Source organism: Protopterus annectens, chromosome 10.part0 (assembly GCF_019279795.1).
Source record: "Protopterus annectens isolate FY-2018-M chromosome 10.part0, PAN1.0, whole genome shotgun sequence".
Lineage (NCBI taxonomy): Eukaryota > Metazoa > Chordata > Ceratodontiformes > Protopteridae > Protopterus > Protopterus annectens.
In genome coordinates, this window is record NC_056744.1 from 1,439,851,385 (window position 1) to 1,439,876,575 (window position 25,191).

Below are 25,191 nucleotides of genomic sequence, written 5' to 3' on the forward strand. Positions count from 1 at the left end.
GGCCTACACAGGGATGGCAAGAAAGATAACATGTTAGAAGTTACTCTACGAGGAAAAAAACCCAAGTAGTTAAGCAATAAGTTAGCAAAGCACCAGAGAAGGATCAGTACAATTTATTATCTTAGGATAGACTGACAAAAACTACAGGTGATTGCATCAGTATAGATATACACAGTCCTGCCTTTCTAATTTATATTGCCTAATAAAAAGTGGTTACTAGTCAGAGATATATTTTAGTGTTGTCCTTCGATGTCTTTACATCTTGTTTAAGAATGTCACTATAAATTATACTGTCTTTTTTGGCAATCCTAAGAGCATATAGTCCAATTCTGTTCCGATAGCATTTGTTTTTATATATGTCACAGAGCAAAATGCTGCCTAAAACATTTCATTCATCTTATTTTCATCTTTATATGATATCCATCACTCATTTTATTAATGCTACTTGGTGGAAAAAACTAAAAATTAATGAGAATTTAATATGGTGTTACATGTAATATGGATTGTAATGTTTAACATAAATGTAGAGAATACAACAGCTGATTATGTGTATCATATCTATATCATGCTTAGGGTCTGTAGTAAGCAGATGCAAGATCCGCAATTTTCATTCTCTTTCAAATACCATTTAATTTTATACAGCACACAGAAGCAAGACATGTTTCTGTTCTTGCATGTACACTGTTTCAGTTATTCATGATTTATATATACTTTACTGTATACAGTTTTAGAAATGTCTCCTTTCTGACAGAAAATTACAGAGTGACATATTATCCATGTCAAAATAAATGCAGAAATGAGAACATAAAGGATTAAACAAACTTAAAATGAAAAACATATTCAAAGCCAAAAGAACATCATGCAACAGTTAAATAAAGGTAAGCACTTTCATCTTGTTTATTAAAAGACTTCATCAGAAACTTTGGCTTTGAGTACATTTTTCATTTTAACTTAGATTAACATGTTACATGTATCCATCCATCCATCAATCCATCCACAACCCCTTTTTTCTATTTTTGCACTTGGGGTCTTTGTGTCAATTCAACATTGAGAATTATCAAGAGCCAGGGTATATCTTATGCATATTTTCCGAATAGAATATTCAAGGATTTCCACTGTGATTTATAGCTGAATACTGTGTGTGACCTTTGACCTTTAGCTAACAGGATATGATACTGAGTTTAAACACAGTAATAGACTGACAGTATATTTTATGAAGGTTATTTCTCATAACTAGTTTCCAATCTACTTTTTTAGAGGAATTAATTTCAATTAACTAAATGTATATTTACACTGGTAGTTGTGCTTTTGATAGAGATAGGAATTTTTGTACAACCACTAGAGATTTCTAATTGTCTTGACCGAGGCCCTTTTAGCCAGACAATGTATTCTATTGCAACATTTTATCTCATGAATTCTTGATGTTTCAGCTACACCACACTGATATTTGTATTTTAAGGTCTCCACATCCATTCAGGTAAGACGTTTTAAGCTGGTAACCCATTTTTGAGATTCCAGTGCTATATCAAGTGCTAATTCTCATCTATGTGGAAGATGCAGGAATTCAAAATACAAATGTGTAATGCTTTTATTAATAAACTGGGAAAGTGCACTGGGCACAGATGTCCCTTTTCAGAAGCAGCCCAGGACTACTGTCTGGTGAAGTAACTTGTCAGAGTCACATAGATGACAAATGAAGGCCAAGGGAGTCATAACAGGTGATAGCCGTACTCCTCTGTAGTTAGTATTAGACAAACTACAAAACCATGTAAATCTAGGACTGACATTGGCACAAAACCTTGTAAATCTAGGACTGACATTGGCACAAAACCATGTAAATCTAGGACTGACATTGGCAGACCATACCTCTCAAGTATACCTCATTATGAGAAATGTTTCTCATTCATGGTCTTGAAATGTTCATGCTTCTCGTAGTTCCTCACTGAGAGGGTCTTTCATACATTTATTGTTATGATATTTTTAACTGGTATCCATGGTAAACATAGCTGGATCATATTAATTCATCAAAAGAACTTGTTATGAGTAAATACATAACACATTTTAACCACCCCTTCCAAATTGTCACTATTTTCCCAAGTATTTTATCAAATATGGTGATGTTAGGGACTACCTATACTTTGCAATTGTGAGCTGAAGCTAGGGTGGAGCAAGGCATTATGGAAGAGTACACTTGAGAAACTTGAGGCTAAGATCACTATCAGATGGCCAGATTGGATCCTACTGTCACATTGTCAGCCCAGCTATCTGGATTTTTGTAAATGATTATATGTCATATGAGAATATTAATATGATTTATATAGAAGTGTGACAGAAGGAGATATTACCAGCACAGCTATCTTGAATTTTGTAAATAGTTATACGTCATTTGTGAATATCAGCAGAGACCAGTTGGTATAATAGTTAAGTTCTCCCATGCACAAGGTACAAGGTTCAATCCTGACCTCCGACCAATGCCCATTCGGAGTTTGCATGTTCTCCCTGTATCTCTGTGGGGTTCTTCCCATCTCTGAAAAACATGCTGAGTGTTTCCATCTCAAGCTCACCAAGGAATGGAGCTGTGGGCAGTAGCACAGACTATACATGGTGCCCTATAGTGGGAAGAGTTGTACAGACCAACTGCTTTGGGCATCTACTGTGGGGCGCAGTATCCTCAGGAAGGGAGAACATGGATCATAGACTGTGCATTGTGGCAGGGCTAGCCACTCCATGGTGTAAAATATGGCTCTGGGTGATTTGGTCGTGCTGACTAATGTTGCCACATTGGGTATGGGTACTGGGTTAAGGAACCGGCCTACTCTGACCTATGCCAGGGACCCATGTTAATGGTGGGAGGGATATATGTGCCCCTGTTGGCCAGTGTGTGCCACCATAAAGTCCAGCATCCTGGGTGGATAAGCTGCTGGCCGGCTAGTGTCTAGTTGCCCAGCCTGGGTTACCTGGGATAGCTCTGTTGAGCGAAAGCTGGACATAAAACCAACCAACCTGCCAATCATGAACTGAGAATTCCTATGCTTAATGTAGGTTCATTGACAGGATGCAGCTTGGAAGTGGATGACATGATGATATGGAGAAGGCTGGACATCCTATGTATCCAAGAGACAACATGGAAGGGCAGTGCAGCAAAGCCACTTGGTTTGGGATCCAGACTCTACTACTCAGGAGCGGGACAGGCTAGAAATAGTGTAGGAATTGTGGTTAGAGAGAGGCTTCAAAAGGCAGTGAGAGATATCATCAGAATTAATGACAGACACATGACAATCAGATTCCAGTGTAATGATAGGGCAGTATTCATAATCTCAGCCTATGCTCCACAGCAGGGCTGTGATAGTGAGGAAAAGAGTGCATTCAAACAGGAGTTGCAGGACCTACTAGATAAAACAGGACAACATGAATTGGTGTTGGTAATGGGTGATTTAAATGCACATAATGGGACAGATAGAACAAGATATGAGGACTGCCTTGGTCCACATGGGTGGAGCGACAGGAGTAAAAAAGGGGAATCCTTTCTAGACTTCTGTCTGGCAAATGGCTTAATAGTAGCTAACACTTGGTTCAGAAAGAGAGACAGTCACAAGATCACAAGTGTAGCCAACATGCAACTCAGGTAGACTTCCTCCTAGTAAGGAAAAGGCACTGGGGAAGAATCCATGATTGCAAAGTCATCCTCAGTGAAACAGTCGGCCCACAGCATAAACCACTAGTTGCCGCAATCAGTTGCAAGAAGTGGTCAGAGAAGGGTCTAAGTTCAACAGAGACCAGGCTGAAGACCTGGAAGTTGACTGTAGAGCAAGTACAGCTATTCAAGGAATTACTCAGGGCTCTAGCACCCCAAGAAGAGGAGGAAATAGGTGGAGTTGAGCAAGAATGGCAGTGCCTAAGAACAGCATGTGTTAGGACTACAGAAAAGATATGTGGCCGAGCCAGGTATGGAAATAAAGTACATAAGGAAAGTTGGCAGTGGAATGCAGAAGTATGGGAAGTTTTTAAAAGAAAGAAGGAGTGCAGGAAGAAATGGGAGATAGAAAAGACTTGCTAAGAAGGACTACTGGTTGGCTAACAAAGAAGCTAAGAAAGACATTGCAATAGCAAAGAATAGGGCATCGGAGGGACTCTACCAACTTCTAGAAAGTGACCCAATAAGTGGCACAAAGAAACTATATCAGGTTGCAATGCAAAGACAGAAAGATAAAGAAGATACTCAGATACCCTTCATAAGGGATGCCAGCAACAACCTGCTCACCACTCCACAGGACATCAAAGGCAGATGGAAGGAGTATTTCCAGCAGCTTCTGAATGAAGAAAACTCCACAGAAGTTGTACTATAGCTCACCCTAGAGGAAGTAAGAACAGCACTAAGGAAAATGAAGTCAGGGAAAGCAGCAGGCTCAGCTGAGGGTACAGCAGATATGATAACAATGCTGGGTGAGATAGGGGAGAAATGGCTCCTGAGGATACTCATAGCAGTGTGGAGAGAAAGGCATATTCCAGATGACTGGAGAATAAGCATACTTGTGCCAGTGTACAAGAAAAAAAGGGACATCCACAACTGTGGGCAGTGCAGAGGTATCAAACTCCTATTATATTGCATGAAAGTTCTGGAGAGGGTGACTGATAAATGGATACACATAGTAGTAGAACGTAAGATGGGAGATGAGCAGTTCGGATTTAGATCAGGATGTAGTACAATTGATCCGATGTTTGCAGTGAGACAGATACTTGAGAAGAAGTTAGATATGAGGAGAGAGTCCAACTGGCCATTCCTAGACTTGGAGACTGCATACGACAAGGTCCCAAGAAAGCTGATCTGGGCAGTACTGTGGTGGTGTGAAGTCCCAGAAACATTGGTAGGATTAGTGCAGACTATGTACAAGGACCCAGTGACTCAAGTATGAACAGTGTGCGGCCTCACAGAGGGGTCCCTAGTGGGAGTGGGGGGTACACCAGGGTTCAGTTCTGTGCCCACTGCTGTTCATACTGGTGATGGACTACATTAGCACACAGGTCATAGGGGTAGATGAAGAAAGTTGCTGTATGCAGATGATGTGACATTACAGGCAGACTCTGAGCAAGAACATCAGCAAAGTATAGGAGAATGGAATGCAAAACTCAAGGTGCATGGGATGAAAGTAAGCACAGATAAGATGGTGGTAATGGCAGCAAATTGGGGAAATCAGAAGAAGCTGAGAATAGAGATAGAAGGAAAGATAGTGGAACAGGTAAACAGCTTCAAGTATCTAGGAGGGGTGTTTGAGGAAAGGGAAGTCTGAATGAAAAGGTCATAGCTAGAATCAGAGGGGCTGAAACCAAATGGCATAGAGTATCAGGTGTAGTCTATGACGGAAGAATGCCAAAGAAGCTGAAAGTTAAGGTGCACGAGACAGTGGTGTGACCAGTACTATTGTATGGTACAGAAACCTGAGCAGTAAAGGCAGAACAGTTGAAGAAGCTAGAGGTGATGGAAATTAAGTGCCTGAGAAGGGTGGTAGGATGCACACTGTGGGATAGACAAAGAAATGAGGACATACGAGCAGAAGCCAAAGTAGCTCCAATTGCAGAAAAGATCAAAGAGAACAGATTACAGTGGTTTGGACACATGCAGAAAAGCAGAAGACAATCTGGTGAGGAAGATTTGGGGCAGACAGAAAGAAGGTAAGAGGAAGTGAGGACATCCAGCAAAGAGGTGGATGGATTGTGTGAAAGGAGATCTGAGACAGTCAGGCATGAGTATTGAAGAAGGCAGGAGAGTGGCACTGAATCGAGAGAGTTGGCAACAGTTAACATGATACCCCGACCCCATGTAGAAAAAATGTGAAAAAGGGGACTGATGATTATGATGATTTTTAAATATCAGCAGGATGCAATTGCTTGTGTTACCACTATATTAGAGCTGTATGTCCTATTGCATAGACGTGTGCTGAAGAGATATTTTTATACACTATTTTAGTTGTTTAGATGTATGTATTTTAACAGGAGATTTACTTGCAAAATTTAAGAATAGTTAAGATTGAAGTACTTTATTGACTAGCCATAACGAAGAGATGATGTTATGTTGTCTATCTCGCCTTCATTCTTGCTGGATGGGTTCGGAGCCGACCTCAGCTCGGGCCACTCTAAAAGCTCGAGTTGGTTCCACCTCGAGGCTCTATATCCCACAATGCTAGGCGAGAGTTACCTCAGATCGGAGGTTGGTTTTCACGGGTTCTTGGTGAGTGACTTTTCTTGTTGAAATTAGTCTTTCAAAACCCCTTTAATTTTAATATATTTACTTAATTCCCTTAGTTTAGAGAAAATTTTATCCCTTCTAAAAATTTCCGTTTTTTTCCCTCGAACTTTAGGTTCTTCCCTTGGGCCTACAGGCCTTCCTTCCCTAGTGGAGTGTGTGTGTATTATTTTATTTTAAAATCCTAGTTACTGGTTTTATTATATTTTAACTTGACAGGGTGTAACTAGTGTGTTTGTGTGTGTGTTTGTGTACACCTGTTCAAAAAAATGAGTGTGATGCGTGCTGTCAGAAAATGTCTCTGACAGGCCTTGTGTCTACTGTCTGGGTTTGCACCTGCAGGACTCCTGTGCTGTGTGCCATGGCTTCAGCCCCAGGGTCCTGCAGGAAAGAAAGAATAAATTGATACTCAGAGGCTCCTCAAGCCAGAGGATTCCCTGTCTGTTTCAACAGGAAGCCCTCTAAGGCATCTAGGTCCCGCAACTGAGCCGAGACCTAAGGTTTCTCAACCTCTGCCTTCATCGGCTCCGGCTGGAGCCGATAAGTCTCAGTCCACAGTTTCTGGCCGAGGTAGATCCCCGTGTCGGCTCCACCAGACCGGAGCCCGACAAACAGGAAGAGGTCAGGTCACCATCTCTTGGCTCCGTTCATTCGGCTCCAGGATCTCCCCTGCTGTCTGAACGAGCCAAAGATCTCACTCCTCTAGGTCATCGAGGCTGTCGGATCATGACCTTCAGAGGGTAGTGAGTCGACTACTTAAGTCCGAGGCACTGGCCCAGATGCTTCAGAGCCCGACTCATCAGTCGATGCCTGCCTCCATCAACATATTCTTCTTTGGAAGAATCTCGGCGGACTTCCCTCATCGGCTCGAGGGGTGAGTGGCATCGGACCCTTGTCGACCCCCTCTCCCTCTGGGGGTACTTCGCTGGTGAGTTCGGGCTCGACATCGGCCTCGGAGCCATCACTGTCGGTGCCCAGGGGTTCTTAGCTTCGGGCGGGGACCTCTGGCTCTGCCTGACAGGGTCATGCGGAGTGTGTTAGAGCCTGGCTCGCCCCTCCCTCTATGGTGCCTCAGGCTAAGTCGACTCACTCCTCATCCCGGACCGCAGAGAGCCAACTCTCAGGAACCCCTGTGGGATTTCATCTCTTCAGGCCTCTCCTGATTTGGCAGAAGAGCCTCGGAAGAGGAAGTGTAAGAGGAAACACATTGACTCACCTGAGTCCATCACATCAGACACAGATTTGGATGATTCTGAGGGTTCCCCTCCCCTTCTGAAGATGTCTCATTTGCAGACATTCTGGAGATCCTGAAACAGAGGAGCCCTCAACCCTTGGAGGACGAATCTGTGTATCTTGAGGCGGCTCTCGTCCTTCCACCTCCTGGGTGTCCCCGACCCCCTCATGCAGGTGGTTGCTAAGAAGGCATGGACGGCTTCTGATTCAGTGGACCCCACTCCCAGGAGACCCTCCAAGTTCATAACAGCTCCAGCAGACAAACAGTTTTAACAAAAGGAGTTTCTGTGGATGCTATGGTGGTAGCTGCTGCCACTAAGAAGGAGCTAGCTGATCCCTCAGTACCTGTCCATCCACCTAACAAAGAATCTAGGTCCATGGACAGGTACGGGAAGCGGATGTTCTCGTCAGCGACATTTACCATCGCTGAACTACCTGTGCCGTCTTCAAAGGGACTTGATCAGTGAAATGTTAAAGGACCCCAAGATAAGATGAACACGAGCTGGCTAACCCAGCTTAAACTCCAGCCCTCTCCTCTCATGCTTTCTTACGTACGCTTGATGGAGCGCAGCAGAGTCGCAGAGGACACTGTGGCCAGCGGCACGAGGCATGCCTGGATGCGGCTATGCACCTTTATGACTTCTCAAGACGTTCTTCATGAAACTCCCGTTTGATGGATCATCCATGGCAAGACCCTTTCTGCCCCGGAGTCCGTTCTACCTTCCCAGGCCCACCCCAAAGGCCAGAAAGGTGGAAAGATGTGGTTCCGTAAACAATCTCAAGGGACTGCCAGAGGCAGAGGGGGAATAACAATGGTAGTCCGCAGAACCAGGGCAAGTTTTCCTGACCAGCCTTTCAGCATCCCTGGTGTTGCCCGACTGCCCATCTTCGGAGGCAGTCGGGGAAGATTGTCACTGTACCCAGAAGCCTGGCTATCCCTGACTCAAGACAAATGGGTACAGTCCATCATTCTATTCTATCTCTTCGCTTTCCAAATCAGTCAAAAATCCCTTCCAGATGTTCCACCTACCAAAGGGATCTAGCAGCTTTGAGATCTCAAAACTGCTTGCAAAAGAGCAATTCAGCCAGTTCCAGCAGACCAGCAAGGATCCGGAATCTACTGAAGGTTCTTTTTAGTTCCAAAGAAAACAGGGGACTGGAGACCAATTTTGGATCTCAGTATCTTGAACAGATCAGTCAAGAAAACAAGATTTCGGATGGTCACGCTGCAATCCATCCTTTGGGCAAAGGAAACTGGATGTGCTCTATAGACCTTCGGGATGCGTACTATCACATAAAAATGAACAGACGCTCCAGAAGATTCCTCCGCTTCAGGCTTGTTACCAGTCATTTTCAGTTCAGGGCCCTGCCCTTTGGTCTCACCACTGCCCCCCGGGTGTTTACCAAATGCATGGCAGTGGTAGCTTCTCACCTGAGACGACAAGGATTCCAGGTGTTTCCATATTTGGACGACTGGCTCCTCACAGCTCCCACCAAGCATCTCCTTCTGATGGCCAGAGATTACACGTTTTTGCTTGTCAAAAGCTGGGTATTTCAATAAATTGCAAAAAGTCTGTTTTGTCGCCTTGTCGTACTATTACCTACATAGGCGCAAATCTAGATACAATAAACATGTCTGCAAGACTAACACATCAGAGAATAACAGACATTCACAAATTGGTATCACTCCTTTTCAACAACAACAGAATCAAAGCCAGGTTAGTTCTGAAGGTGTTGGGAATTATGGCAGCCATACCTCTGCTTCCATTAGCCAGATACCACATGCGAATCCTTCAATGGATGCTCTTTACTCAATGGTCATACCAGCAACTTCCAATGTCTCACACCATTATGATTGCAAAAATCATCTCATGTGGTGGATGTCTTCCCCAGCTCTTGTCGGAAGACCCTTTGTTCCACCTCCTCCGGTTGCTACTCTGACAACGGATGCCTCCCTGATCGGGTGGGGGCATTATCAGGGCAGGACGGTCCAGGGCACATGGAGTGCCACTTGCACATAAATGTTCTGGAGATGAGAGCAGTGCTTTTAGCGTTGCAAGCCCTTCAAGACTCTCTTCCCTTGGGAACGATTGCAATCCAGACAGACAATATGTCTGTAGTGTGGTACATCAACAAACAAGGCGGAACCAGATCTTACCCCTGTGTCGAGAAGCACTCAGACTGTGGCAATGGGCGATTTCTTCTCAGGGTTTTCTGATAGCAGCACGACATCCCGGAAGTCCAATCAAATGGACAAGTTGAGCAGAGCTATACTCATGCCTCACGAGTGGTCTCTGAAAGACTCTGTAGTGAGAGAAATTTTTCTCAAGTGGGGTCAGCCTTGCTGCGATCTTTTGCTACTCCCCAAAACAGCAAGTGCAGAGAATATTTCACTCTATTCCCTTTACCAGGCCAACCCAGCAGCGGCGCTCTAGTCCAAGTTTGGCCCCGGGGACTTCTGTATGCATTTCCTCCTTTCCCACTGATCTCTCAAGTAATACAGAAAGCTATCGCTCAGAAGGCCTCATTGATCCTCATTGCTCCTTACTGGCCTCGACAAGTGTGGTTCCCCTTTCTACATCGTTTCTCTTGAGCGACTGTGGAATCTGGACCTAGTTCCAGATCTTTTGATCCATCAGTGCTCCCTCCCTCTCTGAACCTCACTGCTTGGTTCCTCCAGTTCCAACCTTAGCCAGGCTTCCTCAATTATCTCACTCTGTTAGAGATATTTTGATAGCTTCCCATAAATCTTCCACTCGAAAGATTTATTTGAGTAAGTGGAAACACTTCACATATTGGGCTCAAGGAAAGGACATAGATCCTTTCACTGCTTCCATCCAACTAGTCCTCGATTTTCTAGCTGAACTCTTCCATGCAGGTTCATCTCCTCTACACTTAAAGTTCAATTGGCAGCTATTTCTAACTTTCATGTGGGTATTTCTGAATCTGCCCTAATGTCCCACAAGCTCTGCAAAGCCTTTTTGAAAGGAGTTTTTCTTCTCAGACCTCCTATAAGAAATCCTCCTTCTCCTTGGGACCTAAATTTAGTTCTTGCTTCTTTGATTCTTCCCTTTCGAACCTGCAGTCTCCTGTTCTTTAAAATTATTATAATGGAAAACTCTTTTCTGGTAGCTATTACATCAGCTAGAAGGGTTTCAGAGCTTCAAGCACTCAGCTGTCGTCCTCCTTATCTTTTGTTTCATAACGACAGAGTATCCTTACGAACTAACCGTCCTTTTTGCCTAAAGTGGTCTCGACGTCAAATCTGAATCAAAGCATTGATCTACCGGTCTTTTTCCAGAATACTCCAATAGGTCTGAACAAAATTACACTGCCTGGATGTTCACCGTCAATTGAGGTACTACTTGGATAGAACTAAACAGTTCAGAAAATCTGATCAGCTGTTTGTCTCCTATGAGAGAGCAGAAAGGGACTTTCAGTTTCAAAGGTATCATTATCCAGATGGCTAACATCTTTGATTTCCCTTGTATATGAAATTAGACATCAAAAGCTGCCTGATAAACCTAAGGCTCATTCCACCAGAGCTTTGGCTACTTCTTTAGCCTTCCAAGACAGACTGCCTATCGACACCATTTGTGCATACTCCTCACACTTTCATTTCTCACTATAAGTTGGATTTAGCTTCTAGGCATAGAGCTAACTTTGGTTCCACTGTTCTCAGGATTCTGTTCCGTTAGGCCACCGGGACAAGGTGCTAGGGTCCCATCCAGCAGAATGAAGGCGAGATAGACAACAACATATAGAAGTTATGTTCTTACCATAACGTTCCATGTTAGTTGTCTTCTTCATCCTTCCCCTGGCCTGGACAGACCTAGAGGAGTTCTGATTGTGACCTCTCTTTCTACCACCTCTTTCTTAGACATATGCTATTATGCATATTTCCTGGTTCAGGATGTAGGTCACCCTTCTTTCTTCCTGTTGTTAGAGGTGGATTCTGTTTTACAGTTATTCTGTTACTATTATAAGCTGGGGTTAGCTTACAAACGAGATCTGTGGTAACTCTCGCCTAGCATTGTTGGATATATGGAACCAACTCTCGAAGCTTTAACCCATCCAGCAAGAAGAAGGCGAGAAGAAGACAACTAACATGGAACGTTATGGTAAGAACATAACTTCTATTTATCTTTCAGTTTCAGTCAACAGGAAACATGATGTCTATGCTAGGGGACTCTCTGAGTTGTTTTGTAAGTGTTTTATTGTTTTATGTCTTCTAGCAGTTACAAACATCTGAAGGCTATGTATTTTCTCAGAGAGATATTAAATGCTACCACCTGCAGTGGGGGTTTAACCTGGGAACTGACGTCAGGTGACAGATAGTGATGTCATGGACGGCGCAGTGATGCAACGGTAGAGTTGTCACCTCACAGCAAGAGGTTCTCCGGTTCTCATTCTCAGCTGGAGTGCCTTCTGTGCAGAATCTGCATATCCTCCCTGCATTCGTGTGGGTTTCCTCTGGGTGCTCCGGTTTCCTTCCACGTTACAAAGACATGTGTCTGGAGCATTTCTCCCTGGGCCTCCGTTGAAAATTGGCTTCATTCCAAGTCAGACTTTTCCCGATTAACAAATGCTAAATAAAATAAATAAATAAAGTATCCCAGCACTAATGTTTTATATTAATTTGATAACTCTCTGAGAGAGAGAAACAGTGCATTTTATATTTTGTCTTTGACCTAACAAGAACATCCGCTCACCACCTCTGCACTTGCCTTGTTGTAAGTAAGTTAACTAGGGTGCAGTAATTTCCTTTAGATATAGTTAGGAATATAATAAAGATTAGTTTAGATGTTTTCTGTATTATTTGAGACTGTCCTGCAATGTTGTTTTAAGTATTTCCTGTGATTTTGAATTCTGAAGGCAATATGAATACATAGTATAGTGTTGTTCTTTTATTATTAATTATTAAACATATTTAAACCTTTCAATTGTGGCTGGTCTGTTTAGAGATATTTAAGATATTAGAGTACTCGCATATCTATTTGGTGACATTGTGCAGGCCACTCCTAACAGCCTAGTCCTTGGGCAAACTACTATTTATATTAATAGTAACCTTACGCAGGAAGATTGATTACATTTTGCTAAGGGCCTTAAAGTAGCTGATAAAAAAACTACCTTATAGTCTGGGCAGAAGGGGGCATAGCTAGTAAACCTGTGCCAGCCTTTCCCAGGTGTGTGTTTGTGTATAAATCAAATCTCAAAGTGTGTGTGTCAGCTACATGGGCAGGGACACATAGCACTGGTTGGACAGAAAGGATGCTGGAGGTCTTAGCTTGGCCACTCAGCTATCTCAACTCTGTAGCTGTGCCAGTGAGGAGTCTTATTGGGGATCTGGAGAAAGAGGGAGAAACCAGCCCCAGACTGACTGTGAACTCTGTGTGCTCTTAAAGGAAATTGCACTTTGCTGTGCGTGTACTTGTCATCCTCCCAGTGTTTACATTCCCCACTGTTGCCAGTAGTGATGATTGAGGCTCCTTGATTACTGGGCCAGTGCAGGGGCATCACACCTAAAATTGGCTCCAGTGGTATCTAATGCATTAGGATGAACAGGATCCAGCATTGTGATAAGTACATAACTTTTGTTTGTGCATTTAAAAGTAATGTAATACCTTCAACCAGAAAATAAAATTGGTAAAATACAAAAAGGCACAATATTTCTTTTCTTGTCCTGCACCTCAAATTTTATAACACTTGGTTTGTCTGTTTGCCATTGGAGTTTCACATTCATTGTAGAAATTCCTTTTTACCCATATCTAGCTGTTTATTAGTTTATTCTCCTATAATTCCTGATATTTACAACTAAGGAGCTGGTTAGTGTCTGTGCATAGTGAGCCTCTAAAGAGAAACAATTTCTCTGCATTGGATTAAAATGTTATAACCGTGAAGCAGACACTACCCACGAAAACATTGAGCATGTAATTCGGGTGGAACTCAAGTTTATTTCTTTAGTTTAGTATCGGGGATATCTTCAAAAAGGATTTTTGAATTATAGATATTGATGTGTAGACAACTGCATATACATTTCTACAAATATTTCTTTTAAAATAATTCCTTCTTTAGCACCAATGACTTTTTCTGTCTCATAAAATAAAAATAATCACCTTGGCATTTACTTTCAAAACAAAAGAATAAAGATGTAGTAAGTATTTATACTTTGGATCTCAGTAGACAATTCAGATATAGTATTCAGAGGACTAAGACTGTCAGTTAATTTGACCAATGATTTGTCTGTTTCATAAAAGGGAAAGAAGGCAGACCAATAAGTATGTGAACACTTCAAAATGGCTAGAGCCCATTATTGTCTTTTGTTATGACAGTCATAGCAGCATTTTAAATGGAGGGGATAGAGCCTGTATTAGGGCAGTGGCCACTAGAACCGCTTTCTATAATTATGTTTTAGCTCATGATATGTATATCAAGCTGATACCCCAGCTGCCATCCACACATAGACTGAGTATTAAATCTGGATTCTTACTATTGAGATAAGGAAGGTTTTGCCTCATTTGTACTGCATGCCTTATTGCATTAGTACAATCCTCCTCACTTGGATTGATTTTGCTTTAAAGGCATATAGTGGCAGGGACTTCTGATGATAAAAATAGTACAGATGTATGAGGATATCAATACAGTGGTAGATCCTGTATTCATGTAGATGCCTACCACTGCAGATTCTCCTTCCTTCCCCCTGTGATGCTGGTACACATTTTTGTATTGTTCACAGATATGTTTATGCTGTCTCCTGCTCTTTTCCTGTTGATGCTTGTTATTGAGAATAGATGCAAGCATGTTCATATATTTTATCACTCTGATTCTTCAGCTATTGATCAGTTTGTTGATATTGGTTATAGCGTTTTCTCTTGCGTTTATTAGTATTGTAGTATTTCTTTGTTTTCCACAACAAAATTAAACTGATACTAGCCTTTGTATCATTTTTGAGTATACCTCTCACTTATCAATTGATCTGAATATTAATTCAGAATGCAGGGGGTGGGGTGGGGAAGTTGTATTTTATGGGAAGGTTGACTGCTTTGAAATTCTATCTGAATGTGACTTTATCTATAAGGCAGTTACCTAGGTATAAGGAACAAAGCAGCAGAATCTGGATTACATAAATACTTAAGGTAAGAATAGACTTTAACTCAGACCACAGGGGAATAGTAGTGCTGAAAGCCTGAATTGGAAAGATGCATTAAGAAAACATTAAACAATTCAAAGAACCTCATATCCTTTTTCTAATCAAAATGCACATGTTCAATAGTCTTAAAGTACGTCTTTATTGGAACAACACTTGTAGTGATGTGGCATCTGAAACAAGGAAAGACTCATTCCTAACCCTATACACATTGCCATGATATGAGAAAAATCTCAGTCTCTGACGTATCAGTTCTAACTATTTGCTTTCTTTCCCTGGTGAACACACTGGCACAGCTCCCTCTGCAGAAACATTTAATTGCCTCATGAACAAAAAGTCAGCAGTGCAGTTTTTGCCCAGATCAGGCAAATGTATCTAATATTATCATTTGCCAAAATCAAGTTATGCCTTCATGTTTAAAGACACATATCTAGCATTTCCAGCCAGTACTGCAGCATCTTATATTATGACTATTATTACTTTACGAGAATTTACATGCAATATGGTGGTGCAGCAGTAGCGTTGTCACCTCACAGCAAGAGGTTCTCCCGTTCGATTCTCGGCTGGACCGCCTTCTGTGTGGAGTCTGCATGTTCTCCCCGCGGTTGAGTGGCGTTCGAAAGACATGCATGAATGGCCATGCCTTAGTTGAAGGTTGGGCGTTGGCTGGTACCTCGGCACCATAAAAATCGACTGCCAATAATTAGCGGACCGGAGTTCTGCTGTGGCGACCCCTAACTGGGAAAAGCCGAAAGACAAACAACAACAACATATAGTGAACAATGTATGGTTACAGGAAGTACTTGTTTGATGTGGCAGTGATTAGCACGAATATGTAGCAACCTATATAATGCTATAGATGCTGAGCTGCCTGGGTACCACCAATGCTGAGATGTCATTTGGGATAGCTGAACCCTAAGAATATTGAAGAGAAGTGTCCTTAGCAGGAAAAAATAAAATGCAAAAATACCAGTGACAGTACGCAATTTCCATCTCTATGAGAATCTTATTTCATTTTGCTGATTATTAAATGTGATGATACTAAAGGCAAAAACTTAAATTTCTTAACATTCACTGGATTAAAATGTAGTCTATGGATGTTTAGACATTTTGTGTACTTTTTTAAAAATATATAACTTTTTATTGCATTCTAATAAACTGTTAAGTACAGGAACCAAATACTGACAAAAATATAAAGAACTCAAGCAGCAATAAAACAGATTTACACAATGAGACAAAAGTTTTAAAATAACCAATGAATATTAAATGAAGTAAATAAAATCAATTAAGCTAACAGTGCAGGTCACAAACTTCTAAAAACTATTAAACAGAGAAATGGCTGTAACAGTAATCTAAACCCTCTTCAATATAAATACATGTTCAACACATAATTAATAAAATGTAGCCATTATACAACAATTATTTCAAATAACCTTTGTGAGATTTTTCAGTCAATAATTTTTATTGGATAATTTATAGGCTTTTAAATACTTTGATGTAGAGGATTTTTTTAAATAGCTTTTTCTTGCAATACAGTCTAATGTTTCATAATTTAAAAAAAATAACACAGCAATCATATCTAAAGGAGTTTGTTTTTAAGAATTCTAGTGGCCTAAAGTAGATTGTTCTCAAGTCATTCCTTGTTAATTAAATGAACGTTTTGAGCCTGCTATTAACAAGCACCCAGAATTTTTGTATAGAGTTGCAAAAAGAAGAAAAATCAACATCAATATGGTCCTATCTGGTTCAAAGAGGTGGGGAATTCAAACATTAAGAGGCCATTTTAACAGGAGTTAGGTATGTATTAAAATAAATCATAACGTAAATGCAATAAAGCTTTGTCCACAGAATATATGGTAAATAGTGCAAACACATTCTGTTCCATAAGCCATCCTGATTAAAATTTGGATGAACCGCACACAGATGTGAAGAATAGCAGGAACTGCACTGTTCTTGATAATCAAATCTAAAGCATACGATGAAGAAATGTGTTACTGTTTTATGGCCAACACATTTTGTTTTAATGTCATAAAATGTAAATACATACTTAGGTGAATATAATATTGATGATTGCCGTGTAACCCATAGGTAGGTTCATAGGTTTATACTAGGCTAACTGCCCTAGGGCATTTATAAGCCTAGCCCAAAGTTATGTGGCTTACGCCACCCCTTATGTTAGAAATACTGTGCCCATTAGTATGTTTTGCCTCTGTCCAGTAGTGACACAGAGATGATTCCCGGGGTAAACCTACGATCTCCCATCCACCGGTCAAGATTTCTCTTGAACAGAGCCAGGTGCTCTGCCTCACATGGACCGGGATTTTATTCCACAGCATGGGGAGTCTTTGGGTGATAAATCTATTCCTCCAGCACGTCCTATTTATATCCATGCTAAGGTTTAAGTCTCTTGCTCTAGTGGTTTTGGTGGATTTGGTTTTTTTGAGGTGGAGCATGTCCATTAATTCCGGGTTGGTCATGGCCTTGTATGTCAGGCACAGGTCACCTCTGAACAGACTGTATGCAACTGAATAGAGTTGGAGTTTCTTCAGTCTGGCAGCATATGACAGGTTTTGGAGTCCCTTTATCCTTTTGGTGAGGAACTTTTGGGGTCTCTCCAATTGCTGCAGGTGTCGGGTGAGATACATCCCGAATGGGACATTGTACTCGATCATTGGTCTGATAAGTGAAGAGTACAGGGGAACAATGACCTCACTTGATCTGGATGTGAATCCCTTCATGATCAGGTGGGCAATGTCGAAGGTCTTTGAACCACTTTAGCAGCGTGAGTGTCAGCGAGAGGCCACTGTCAACCTGGGTCCCCAGGTCCCGATAACCTCTTCTGTGCTTAGTGGGTTGCCACCTATATGGTAGCTTGGGGTTACCTTGTTTTCCCGAAGGTATGACTATACACTTTTGCATTTAACTTCAGGCCATGGCTCTGGCACCAGCTATCAGTTTCGTGAGACCCTCTGAAGGATGTCTCGTCCAATGTACTATCCACTATGGCACCCAGTTTGCAGTCATCCACAAACTTTGTCAGCCATAGTCCTCCTATGTTTGCCTGTACTTCTGAGAAGTAGATGCCGAACAATAGGGGGCCAAGGACTGAGCCCTGTGGGACTCCACTTGTAACCGGCTTGGAGTCTGACATGGCTCCAGCAACTCTAACCCTGTCGGTTCTGTCCTTTAGCCAGTTTGCAACCCATCTTGTGACATATGGGTTTACATTTAAGCTGGTAAGTTTCTCTATAATACCCGAGTGGGGTATTGTGTCGAAAGCTTTTGCAAGGTCAAGGTAGAAGGTATATTATGTACTTCACAGAGTTCTAAGACAGATGTAAATTTCTTTAAGAAGAAGTCAGTTATGACTAAACTTTTTTAAGGCAAAACATCTAAGGCAACCATCCTGTTACCCTTTAAAACACTATGTTTATTTATTACTACTGCTTGGGAAAAAAGTGTTGCAGATAAATCTGTTTTCATTTTTTTTCTATAATTCAAGGTCTAGAATCAACAAAAGGAGAGAAAATGACTTTAATGTTATCAGAGGAGACAGAACAATTCAAAATTCAGGTAATGCTAGTAATAAACTGAATTCACGTTTAGCACATTCTGTGACTTTATAATTATAGAATTTGTGGCTTGGAGTTCTGTACTTTTTTATGATAGTGATTTGTTTTTTTGTAGTTGGAAAAGTTTAAGGAGTGCCTCATTTCAGAGTCTTTATCTATTCAGGATCAACAAAAGGTAAGCACTAAATGCTATTTTTATTTTAATAGTTACACATTATGAGGAAACTGCATGGGAGCTGATTAAGTCAAAAATGGTGTAATATTTTTTTGTCTCAGAGAAAAAGACTTGCCCTTTGAAGAAAGTATGAGTTATGAATAGAATGACAAAGGGTGATCTTTATCCATAAGCATCGTTATTCTTATGTAAGGAATAAAATCCATTCCTTAAGATTTGTGTGGGGAGTTACCTTTCATCTATAATAGTCTTATCTGAATGGTACTGATTTACATTTACAGCAAAACATGCTTTTACTTATATTTGCAACATAAAAAATTCAAATGTTTAGACAGTGGAATAGTTGCTGTGTCTTTCGGCTTTTCCCGGTTAGGGGTCGCCACAACGGAACTCTGGTCCGCTAATGATTGGCAGTAGATTTTTACATGGAATAGTTAAAATGTAAAATGTGTCTTTATTTTCAATAAACTGGAAAGGGAATGGGTGAAACCTGGAAAAAAGACATAATATCCAAATTTAATCTAAAGATTAGATTGCATTTTGTTACACTGGATTGAATCAGACTAAATCTGCATAGAGCTTGCCCCATTAACAATGTAGTTATTATCTAATAGGGTAAGGATGGCAGTCACTAAGTAGACTTCAGAGCTCACAAAGTGAAATAAGAAGACTTTGTAATGAAATAATCAGGAAGTATGCCATTGACAGAGAAGGGTTTAAGTGTTAATCACATTATACATTTATTACAAGCAAAGGTTTTAATGAGGGTCATGCTTATTAGCATATCTATATATTCTGTAAAAGATGCTTTAGTGATATAAATAGAAATTTTCCCCAGGGGGTGAAGTTATTCAGATTCCTGTTTTTTACCTTCTGAACAAATGGGGCTGCAGTATCCTGAAAAATCCATCTTTTTTTTTTCCTAAGTAGATGGGGTTTGTACAAGTTCCTGCTTATTTCTCAGTAGAAGAAGTGACCTCCCAAACCTCTTGTATCACAGGCACATGGGTTATATGCAAATGATCTTTATGAACATCAGGTGTTTCAGCTAACTGGCGATTCTGAATGCCCATGACTTGTTTCGTTGTTTTAATGGACAATTTCAGGCCAGTAAAATATGCAAATGATCCTTATGAACATCAGGTATTTCAGCTAACAGGCAATTCTGAATGCCCATGACTTGTTTCATCATTTTAATGGACAATTTCAGGCCAGTAAAGCCAAACCCCACTACTGGCCTGAAATTGTCCATTAAAACGACAAAACAAGTCAAGGGCATTCAGAATTGCCAAATAGCTGAAACATCTGATGTTCATAAGGATCATTTGCATATATCACATATGCCTCTGATACAAGAGGTTTGGGAGGTCACTTATTGGAAGTTCTAGCTTTGCTGGAGTTTTCATTTTGTTTTTACTGATTGGTTTTTCAGTGACCTTCTCACTCATTGTTTCAGTAGAAGAAGAAGAGAAGCAGTGCCCTAAAAAAAAACATCAGACTGTTTTAGTGCTATCTCATGCTTCATGAAGGCTTAGATTAGTGCACTAATGCTTGTAAAGTCAGCGTACTCATGCTAAACAAATTTAAACAGCTTATTTGTTCCCCCATTAAGAAGTAAACTTGGCTGTTTGGGTGTGGATTTTAAATTAAGGGTGGCATGATGATACAGCAGTTAGTCTCGCTGGTGGTTTACACTTCCCTTTGCGGGGTGCCATGCTCGCTTTAAGTTTTATAGGTTTCTGCTGGGATCCCCAGTTTCTTCCTACATTCCAAACACATACTGGCAGGTTGACTGATGATACAAAATTGTTCACAAGTGTGGATGTGTGCATGTGTTTAATGGAATGGCACGCAATCAATTCCCAATTTGTGTCTTGTGCCAATATGCTGTGTCTCCTGGTGACCTTGAATTGGTTAAAGCAGGTATAGAAAATGTCTGTCTGGTTGAATATCAAATTATGTGTGTGTGTGTGTGTGTGTGTGTGTGTGTGTGTGTGTGTGTGTGTGTGTGTGTGTGTGTGTCTGTGTGCATGCATGTGTGTATCTATCTGATGACTCATAAGAAATGAAGTAGGAATGCTCCTGTGTGGTATGCTTAGACAGCATATCATTAAGTCCATTAAGAGAGTGAATAACACCCATTTTTAATAATGTTTAAAGAATGGATAAACAAGGCTAGTTTCCTACAAATTAGTAGCATGAACAGATTTAAAGATGAGAGAAAATAAATGTTAATAACTTTTGCAGCTAAAATTGATTTAAAAACAGGAGGCTATAAAAGGGTTTCAGAAATGTGGTAACATTTTTTAACCATTCCCAAGTGAAAAGCGCAATGCTTAGTAAGAAATGCATACACTTTCACATTATTTAATGTGACTGTTTCAGGCATTTTTATTTAAATACTGGTTACACATTGCTGCTATTCTGAGACTTACATTTTGGCCTAAATGTCAGCATATTTTTATACACAAGCTTTGCAGCCCAATAGTCACTTGTACAGTTCTAAGGCTGCAGTTTTTCAGTGCTCAATCTGTTGAAAAGCATTATTTCACTGCTCAAGCTACTGAAACCTGTACTTATTCTTGTTAAATTCATAAATATTTAAAACTTCCTGCTATATATTCCAGATAAGCAAATGTATCAGCCAATTACTATGATAACTGACAGATATATTTTCCAGATAAGCAAATGGATTGGTTGGTTATTATAATAACAAATAGTTTTGTCCTGAAAGTAGCTAATCACACCTTGAACTTAGCAAATATATAGCCCTGTGAAGGGCTTGCTCCTTTTATTTGTCATTTTGCATGATTCTAGAATTAAAAGTAAGCAAATAGTGTGACTTTTCATGTAATAAATTGGAAACTGCAACTTTGTCAAGTTTTTGTATAGCATTAGAAACAGGATCTCACTAGAAGACTTGGCTTATTATTACCAATCAGTGCAGGGTTCTTGACCAAGTGGTCTGCTTCTGTCATGGAAGAAATTCTGTATATCAAAGTTATTACTTTGTGCCTGGAACAGACGATTAAGGCTATGAGCCATTAGCAAATTGCTTCTTGTAGTCCAAGTCTTGATTCTCTTTGAAGCTTTCAACCGTCATTTGTCTAATGGTGTGTCTCTGAGCAAGTCAGTTAACCAGATAGTGCTCCTGGGATGAGTCTGAAAGTGTTTCAATAGGCTAGATGCTCTACGCTGGTTAACAAAAACAAATACATAACTAAATTATTCTTTGTCCATAGTTGCAGCTTGATATTTACTCTTTTTAAATGAATTTATATAAAACATTGCTCTAAATGAGGTTAATTAACATTAAAAGTATGACCGATTTATAATCTCTTCAGATAGGGGAGAAACATTTATCACTCTTCTGTGCCAGCATTTAAATGCAGACTTTACTAGGCTTAATTGGCTGATACTTTAAAGATAATAGGAATGGTGCACCTGCTCTGTTTAAAGTCCCTGGTACTAATCAAACTATAAGGAATGCACCAATGGCATCTTGTAGGTGGAATGAGAAAATCAACCAAAAAGAAGCACCTTCATAGTCACAGAATTTAGCCACATAAACTGTAATTTTTAATTATTATTATTATTATTATTATTATTATTATTATTATTAATAGCAATAAAAGTAGGACTGCGATGGTGGTGCTGCGGTAGCATTGTCACCTCACAGTTAGACGTTGCCCATTCGATTCTCAGTTAGAGCGTCTTCTGTGTGACGACATGCGTGAATGGGTGTTCCTTCATTGAAGGTTGTGCGTTAGGCCCGGCAACCCAGCACGTAAAAATCTACTGCCAATCATTAGCGGACCGGAGTTCCGCTGTGGCGACCCCTAACCGGGAAAAGCCGAAAGACACAAAATAGCAATAAAAGTATGTTACAGGAAAATATATTTAACTTTCTGAATGAACACTTTATAAAGATACTTCAGCATATCTTTTTTGTTACAGTGGTACAAAGGTAAGCAGCAGTTTGGCAGTTGTAAATAAGCATGTTCGGCATACAGGTTCATAGATTAGTACTAGGTTAACTACCCTTGTGAGACATTTTAAGCATAGCCAATTACTCTATCTGCAACTGAAACCCTGCACCTTGCATTGATGATGTAAACACCATAACCATTATGCCACCATCCCTATTTGTAATGAAAAGCAAATACACTGAAGCTGCATATCTGTAATGCTCAGGTAATTCTTATAGCTATTTCAAGCATTCTTTCTTTAATTCTAGCTGACAATTAGCAAAAAATATGCTTAGTCAGAGAGATGTATCCAACAGCCCATGCTTTATTCTTTAGTGGAATACAAATGTGACTTCCAAGTTCAAGTAACATAGTTTGATTAAGCATACAATAAACGGAAATAATAATGTTCATTATCTTGATCATTGCTGCAGTAGCTTAAGTTATATGGGTTATATCCTGCTAAGGGCATAACAGCTAGCAAGCTTCCAAAGCTTCAGGGCACATTTCATACCCAAAACTTTAGACAGCTCTAGCTGAGCTGTTAAAAACAATGGTTTGGGCACCAAGCCCTTCAAAGTTTTCTTGCTGCTCCTCAGTGGGTTTTCAAGGATCTATGGTCAGCCTGTGCTGTTCTGTTGTGAGCAGATTAGTTCTCTTGGAGAAAACCTTCCATATTTTAAATTTGATATTTATCTTTAATTTCATTATTAGGAAAGTTATTTTTGAATTAGGAGTTTGTGTTTTAATGGACCATACTTATAAACAGGAGCATACTTTTTTCCTCTCAGTTTAAAAGTAGTTAAACATTCTAACATTGCTTTTTCTGTGGGCTAGCAAAGTGTATTAAAGTGCTTTTTACTGAGAAAAAGTGACTTTTGGGACTTTGAAGGTTTATTGACTTATGCTGCTTAGTTTTCCTGGGAAAGAAACACCATTTTTTGCTTGGACATGGAACAAACTACCAGTCCCATGGTCGATCCTTCTTCCAGCCACAAAAATGAAAAGGTTAAGCAAACAGCCTATGCCACCACAGCAGAATAGTAATTTGCCTCAACCAGAGTTTGGTGACTCTGCAGAGGCCAAAGCTGGTTCCTTAGACCAGTCATCTTTTACTGCAGATCGCTCTGGTGTAGCACCTGCAGTCACTATGGACCTGAAGTTGGCCATAATACTCTGTGGCTGTTGGAGTCCCCTCAGTAGGCAAGAGAGATACACTCTTGTTGGTCTGGGAGAGGGTACAGGGAAGTCTTCCCTGTTTAGTCAGAATGTTTGCTCATCACTGGGGAAGCTACTGCCATTAATAGCACCTTTGGCCCTATTATTCCTGTTACAAAGAATCAGACAACTAAATATGAATCTACATCTCCTCCTCCTCAAATTTCCTTAGACAGGAGTAATTTACTGGGTATGGCTCAGGTTTAATTCAGGCTACTGACTGCTCTTTTATGGTGATTTCTGGTAAAAAAGAGGGATACGTCTTTTCCTGAAGAGATTCAAGATTCTGAATCTGAACAGGAAGATGAAAGGAAAGATATAGGATCTGATGTCAATTTTCATTCATCGTGAACATATGGGACTCAGATCTGACTCATTACTACAGCTCACAGAAACCTGCAAACTCTCGATCTCTTCCTTACCCACAATGCTCTGGGCCCCTCTTACCTCAGATCTCATTTGCCACTTTTGCGAGCAGACGTGGTTGCTGATAGCTCTCAAGCGTTCTTTGGGTGATAAGTACATTTCTTTATTCTATCTTCTCCTTTGTGTTTTTTCTACTTCCTTTTAGTGTAATCTTTTCTGTATTCTGCCTGTAAACTTTCACGGCCTTTCTCGGTCCTCTTAGTTGCCATTATTTTTCCCTACCCTCTTTCAGATAATTATTTTTTCTCCCTATGACCGATAGTCTTTTTCACTACCATAGTTGGTATTTTATCCTTTCCTTTTTCTTCCTAAAAAAAAAAATCTAACTATCTTTATTTCTTCTTGCTGCATGTGTGTGGTTGTATGTGTGTGTGAGTTGTATTCTACCTGTAGATTACCATTGTTTTCCTGGACATGTCTGAAATAGGGTTTAAGAAGTGCAGGCAATGTCGGCACAAGATACCCTTTTCAGATGGGCATTCTTTGTGTGTTAACTGCCTGGGACTGGATCACCTCAACCAGCAATGTGATATCTGTGAGACCTTTAGTCCTCGGGCCCTCATGGAATGTAAGAACAAACTGATTTTGAAAGGGCTGTTACCCTCATTCTTCTCACAGGCTATCGCTGGAGCTCAACCTTTGAATTCCAAACATAGGGATTACTACAAATGATCCAGATCGTCCGAAGCTCCTTCCTTGGCTTAGCAGAAAAAGAAGGTGCCAAGATTGGATCCGATGTCTCCAATGGCTTCCAAGCCATCTGATCTGACAAAACATTTTTCTCGTCAGACCCTAGGAGTAAGTCAGTTTCAGATTCTAAGACCTGGGATCTGAAGCCCCTTCCTCATACTACTTACTCACTGTCCTTAGACCCAGTTACATCTAGGGTGCCTTCTTCCTTCCTAGAGAGGCATTCTAGCCCTGCTTTGATTGTGCCCTCTCATTCTAGTAGGAACCTTACAGAGGCAGATGTACTTAGGATGGTGAGGGAACGTGTTATTGAGCAACTTCAGAAGGGTGCCGTTATGGTTCTGACCCCATTGGATCAGGGACTGCTTCCAGTCTCTACTCCTCCTCTGACTTGACCTGAGGTTTCAGAGTTCTTGGATCCAATTGCTCTGGGTCCATCTTTATCAGATGCAAGAAGACTGGTGTCTTTGGATCCGACAATGACTCCAAGCTCGTCAGCTCCAACTTATTCAGATCCAGAC

At 40.7% G+C, this 25,191-nt stretch overlaps 1 protein-coding gene across 1 annotated transcript in view; it reads left to right on the forward strand.

The window, feature by feature from the left end:
* Positions 1–25,191, forward strand: part of AKNAD1 (AKNA domain containing 1) — a 704,598-nt gene that overhangs the window by 606,279 nt on the left and 73,128 nt on the right. The window contains exons 6-7 of the mRNA XM_044086883.1: positions 18,124–18,194; positions 18,309–18,368. Of these exons, the coding sequence (XP_043942818.1) occupies positions 18,124–18,194; positions 18,309–18,368 (131 nt within the window). The remainder of the gene's footprint in view (positions 1–18,123; positions 18,195–18,308; positions 18,369–25,191) is intronic.